Here is a 5,421-nt window from a genome sequence, read left to right on the forward strand (position 1 = left end):
CGATAGATTAATGGAGACTATGATAGATGTGATGACAGTGACGGTGAAAGTCATGGACAATAGTGGCGATGGTGATAGCGATAATGTAATGACGATAAGTCACGGTGAACGTAGATTATGAAGACACTGACGGTGAAAATGATAGGTGATAGTGACATTATTTCAAGGCTCCATGTAGAGTGGGATGAGGAGTGGCATAGATCACATTATAGAGCAAGAGAACCCACTAATATATAGCTATGATGACATAGTTGAATTAGAACAGTCATATCTGTGGCATCAGTTTGATAGGAATGAAAAAATGCAATACGAAAATGAAGGGTTTGATATTCCATAGCTGTTTTAAGTGCAGGTATCATCTGACCTGTTCTATCTCATGTATTCAGTGTTGGCATTTTTGTAAATCTGTGTAAGGAGGCTGTATCTCTGTGTCTCGGTTCTAGGTGGTTCGCGTGAAGGATCGGTGCCTGGTTCGCGTGAAGGATCGGTGCCTGGTTCGCGTGAAGGATCGGTGCCTGGTTCGCGTGAAGGATCGGTGCCTGGTTCGCGTGAAGGATCGGTGCCTGGTTCGCGTGAAGGATCGGTGCCTGGTTCGCGTGAAGGATCGGTGCCTGGTTCGCGTGAAGGATCGGTGCCTGGTTCGCGTGAAGGATCGGTGCCTGGTTCGCGTGAAGGATCGGTGCCTGGTTCGCGTGAAGGATCGGTGCCTGGTTCGCGCGAAGGATCGGTGCCTGGTTCGCGCGAAGGATCGGTGCCTGGTTCGCGTGAAGGAATTATAGGCATCATTACCATCCATATGGCGGACCGGACCGAAACGTTGTCACTTGATAATGGTACAGAAACAGACCGAAACGTTATCACTGCTAATATTTTCTGATATGTACTTTAGGTGTTCAGTCTTAAGACGCGATATTGTGACACAGTGTCCTCTATTATAATTAAAATTCATTTGCTCCAACTGTTTACCGAAAACTATATTTTCCAAGTGGTCTTTTCTTTCAGTGATTCTAGAGGATCTAGATTATATTAATAAAGGAATATGTTGAAGCAAAAACTCTTTACTACCATTCCTTAACTACCACCGTATGTGTAAAGTTTAGGGGGGCTTGGTAGCCTGGTGGATAGCGCGCAGGACTCTTAATTCTGTGGCGCGGGTTCGATTCCCGCACCAGGCAGGAACAAATGAGCAAAGTTTCTTTCACCCTGAATGTCCCTGTTACCTAGCAGTAAATAGGTACCTGGGAGTTAGTCAGCTGTCACGGGCTGCTTCCTGGGATGTGTGTGGTGTGGAAAAAAAAGTAGTTAGTAAACAATTGGTTGACAGTTGAGAGGCGGGCCGAAAAAGCAAAGCTCAACCCCCGTAAACACAATTAGGTGAATAATACCTATCACAGTACACAGTCACAGGAGTGGAATGAGGTCAGAGTGAAACAGGGACGGCAGATACCATATCTTGAGGTTATCTTGAGATGATTTCGGGGCTTTAGTGTCCCCGCGGCCCGGTCCTCGACCAGGCCTCCACCTTCAGGAAGCAGCCCGTGACAGCTGACTAACACCCAGGTACCTATTTTACTGCTAGGTAACAGGGGCATAGGGTGAAAGAAACTCTGCCCATTGTTTCTCGCCGGCGCCTGGGATCGAACCCAGGACCACAGGATCACAAGTCCCGTGTGCTGTCCGACCGGCTTCCCTATGCAGAAATGCTCACTATTGGGCTTTGAGGGGATGCGAACCTGCAACCAAGGTATTGCCAAGCACATACTCTACCACTGTACCACTGGGGATTAATTGATGCAGTTGATTAAAAATTGAAAGGTGGTGTCCAAGTGCTGAAGTTTAAGCATGAAAAATACAAATGGCTAATTAAATTTCCATACGCGAATATACATTTTATACACACACATGGTCGCACGAACACACATTCAACTTTACACATCAGAGGCTTTGGAAAAATCTTCATTATTACAAAAGGTGATATTCAAAAAGTCTAAAGTAAAAATGCCCTGAAGTTAGCATTATCTGTAACGTATTCTAAACAGATAATGCGGATAAACCCAACTACAAATTAAATGAACTTGATAAGTATCAAACGAACCAAAAACAGAGGGTCATAATGAGATGAAATGTCAGAAAAGGTAATATATGGTGTCAGACCACATTCTAAGATACGAATGATACAGCCAAGAGGTAATTGGGTACGCGACAGAAGTAATTGGGTACGCGACAGAGGTAATTGGGTACGCGACAGAGGTAACTGGGTACGCGACAAAGGTAACTGGGTACGCAACAGAGGTAACTGGGTACTCGACAAAGGTAATTGGGTACTCGACAGAGATAATTGGGTACGCGACAAAGATAATTGGGTACGCGACAAAGGTAACTGGATATGCGGCAAAGGTAATTGGGCACTCGACAAATGTAACTGGGTACGCGACAAAGGTAACTGGGTACGCGACAAAGGTAACTGGGCACTCGACAAAGGTAACTGGGTATGCGACAAAGGTAACTGGGTACGCGACAAAGGTAACTGGGTACGCGACAAAGGTAACTGGGTACGCGACAAAGGTAACTGGGTACGCGACAAAGGTAACTGGGTACGTGACAAAGGTAACTGGGTACGCGACAAAGGTAATTGGGTACGCGACAGAGGTAATTGGGCACTCGACAAAGGTAAGCGAGTGAAATAAGCTGGCGACACAGGTGATGAAGCTCTCCCTCAGTTCTAAGGATTCAAGATCGTGTGATGGGAATTCTGGAGGAAAGTAGTTAAGATAAGCTCCTTACAGCACTTCAAGATTGAGAATGATGAATAGCCTCGGGATTTTCTACTGCGAGGCGGGGCGAAGGAGCTGACGTTCGCCCTGGAAGCTCATATAGGTGAGTACACACACACACACACACACACACACACACACACACACACACACACACACACACACACACACACACAGTTGATTGACAGTTGATTGCTTCGTGAGAGGCGGGCCCAAAGAGCCAGAGTTCAACCCCACAAGCATACCTAGGTGAGTACACACTTCACTCAACTTGTGGAAGTAGTGATGTACAACATTCAATATACTACTACTGTTTCCCATTGTCATTATTCATAAACAGAATTAAACATTGGAAATAAAAGAGAATGGTGAATCAAAATAGAGTTCAAAAGATGTGTGTGGCAATTATGAGTAGCTTTAGGAGGGAGGGAGGAGAGAGAGAGTGTGAGAGAGAGGGTGTGAGAGAGAGAGAGCAGAGAGAGAGAGAGCAGAGAGAGAGAGAGCAGAGACAGAGAGAGCAGAGAGAGAGAGAGCAGAGACAGAGAGAGCAGAGACAGAGAGAGCAGAGACAGAGAGAGCAGAGACAGAGAGAGCAGAGACAGAGAGAGCAGAGACAGAGAGAGCAGAGACAGAGAGAGCAGAGACAGAGAGAGCAGAGACAGAGAGAGCAGAGACAGAGAGAGCAGAGACAGAGAGAGCAGACAAAGACCAAGATATATACCCAAGCGAAAAGAAGATAAATGTATCCTCACTTCTCCCTGAATTAAGACAAAGAAATAACTGATGGCACAACGAGGTAAAGCAAATATAACAGACTCATGACAAAGGGCCACAGATCAAGTAGTGAACGAAAAAGATGACACAGACTGAAACAAAGGATAAAGTGAGCACAGATTAAAGTAGACAAAACATAGAGAAGGAGAACCTAAATCTATGGCACCCAAATTTATGAACAGATTTATCTCCAGATTTTGAGAAGAATTAAGAGGCCTGGAACTTCCAATCTCCACTTGCTATTTGATGATTGTTACAGATTCTAACAATCACAATCACCTTTACACAACTTAAAATCAAGATTTACAGATTAGGTGCAGAACCTCCACCAGCCCAAGGGAATCTCATTAAACTCAGTTCTCAAGTAATCTCTTTATGGCCATAATTATATATTTTTCAATATTATCCCTCTAAACATGCATAATTCAGGTTTACTCAATCATTTTTATATTTTAATGTCAAGTTTACAAGTTTCCATTCTTGTGAGACATTGAAAAGCATGGCCAAAGGTGTACTAAAGCAATTTTTAATATCCTTGAATATTATTGGAAAAATAATTTCTAGCTGCTGTGTGTGTGTGTGTGTGTGTGTTTGTGTGTGTATTATCTAGTTGTATTCACGTAGTTGTGCTTGCGGGGGTTGAGCTTTGCTCTTTCGGCCCGTCTATCAACTGTCAGTCAACTGTTTAACTACTATCTTTTGTCCACACACACGCACACAGGAAGCAGCCCGTGACAGCTGTCTAACTCCCAGGTACCTATTTACTGGTCAGTAACAGGGGCATTCAGGGCGAAAGAAATTTTGCCCATTTGTTTCTGCCTTTTCCAGAAATCGAACCCGGGCCACAGAATTACGAGTCCTGCGCGCTGTCCACTCAGCTATCACACCCACATTTGTGTGCGTGCGTGTGTGTACTCACCTATGTGTGTGTGTGTGTGTGTGTGTGTTTTATTTAATGCTACAATAACAACCTATCCAGAAATTCAATAAAGCAAGGGAATTCTTGTTCACTGTTTAATAATAGTAACATAAAAATAATCTTATTAAAAAAATCCACAATACAGAATAAAATAAAATCCTTTAATATCCTTGATATCTTCCTCAATCTGTCACCATTTTCTGTTGCAAGTCATTACTTACAATGACTATATTGACCAAAATCATAGAATGACTATACTGGTCCCCAGTATATATAGACCTGGGGTCTATATATAGACCCAGTATATATAGACCAGTAAATATGCAACTTGCACCTTGCGATAGTAATTGCCTTATAGATGCTAAGTTAATTTAATCTGACAATCATCTGTGAAAATAGAAATTTAAAAATGTATTTTATTTTTAAACCAAATTTCATTAGTTTGGGGCCAGGTGCGGGGTCTAGGTACTGGGTTCGGATACTGGGTACTGGGGCCAAGGACTAGTGCCAGACACTGAAACAGTAATTCGACCGGATTTTTGGGCCGGATACCAAGCCAAGAATCCTGGGAGCCTGATACTGTGGTCTCCATCACTCGCACGACCTAGAATACAGCAGACTCAATACAGTAGACCCAGAATACAATAGACCCAGAATACAGCATAGAGATCTAACCCAATCTTATCACCCAATTAAATTTTGCATTTTATTTAATTGTATAAATCTCTTATTATAAGAAAAAATCAATGATAACCATTGACTAGCCTCCATAGTTACCACCGGTCAAGCCTGATGGCTGAGAGGACAGCGCTCGGCATTCATAGTCCTGAGGTTCCGGGTTCGATCCCCGGTGGAGGCGGAAACAAATGGGCAGAATTTTTCATCCTGATGCTCCTGTTACCTAGCAGTAAATAGGTACCTGGGAGTTAGACAGCTGCTACGGGCTGCTTCCTG

At 43.6% G+C, this 5,421-nt stretch overlaps 1 protein-coding gene across 1 annotated transcript; it reads right to left on the reverse strand.

Annotated features, from left to right (window-relative positions):
* Positions 1–369: 369 nt before the first annotated feature.
* Positions 370–783, reverse strand: LOC138357308 (testis-expressed protein 29-like). Its single transcript, XM_069313998.1, has one exon. The coding sequence runs from the start codon at positions 781–783 to the stop codon at positions 370–372; it is 414 nt and encodes a 137-aa protein (XP_069170099.1).
* Positions 784–5,421: the final 4,638 nt, after the last annotated feature.

Source organism: Procambarus clarkii, chromosome 77 (assembly GCF_040958095.1).
Source record: "Procambarus clarkii isolate CNS0578487 chromosome 77, FALCON_Pclarkii_2.0, whole genome shotgun sequence".
Taxonomy (NCBI): domain Eukaryota; kingdom Metazoa; phylum Arthropoda; class Malacostraca; order Decapoda; family Cambaridae; genus Procambarus; species Procambarus clarkii.

What these genes read in the sequence shown, in the direction of transcription:
- LOC138357308 (XM_069313998.1), bottom strand. Translation starts at nt 783, where the DNA reads ATGCCTATAATTCCTTCACGCGAACCAGGCACCGATCCTTCGCGCGAA.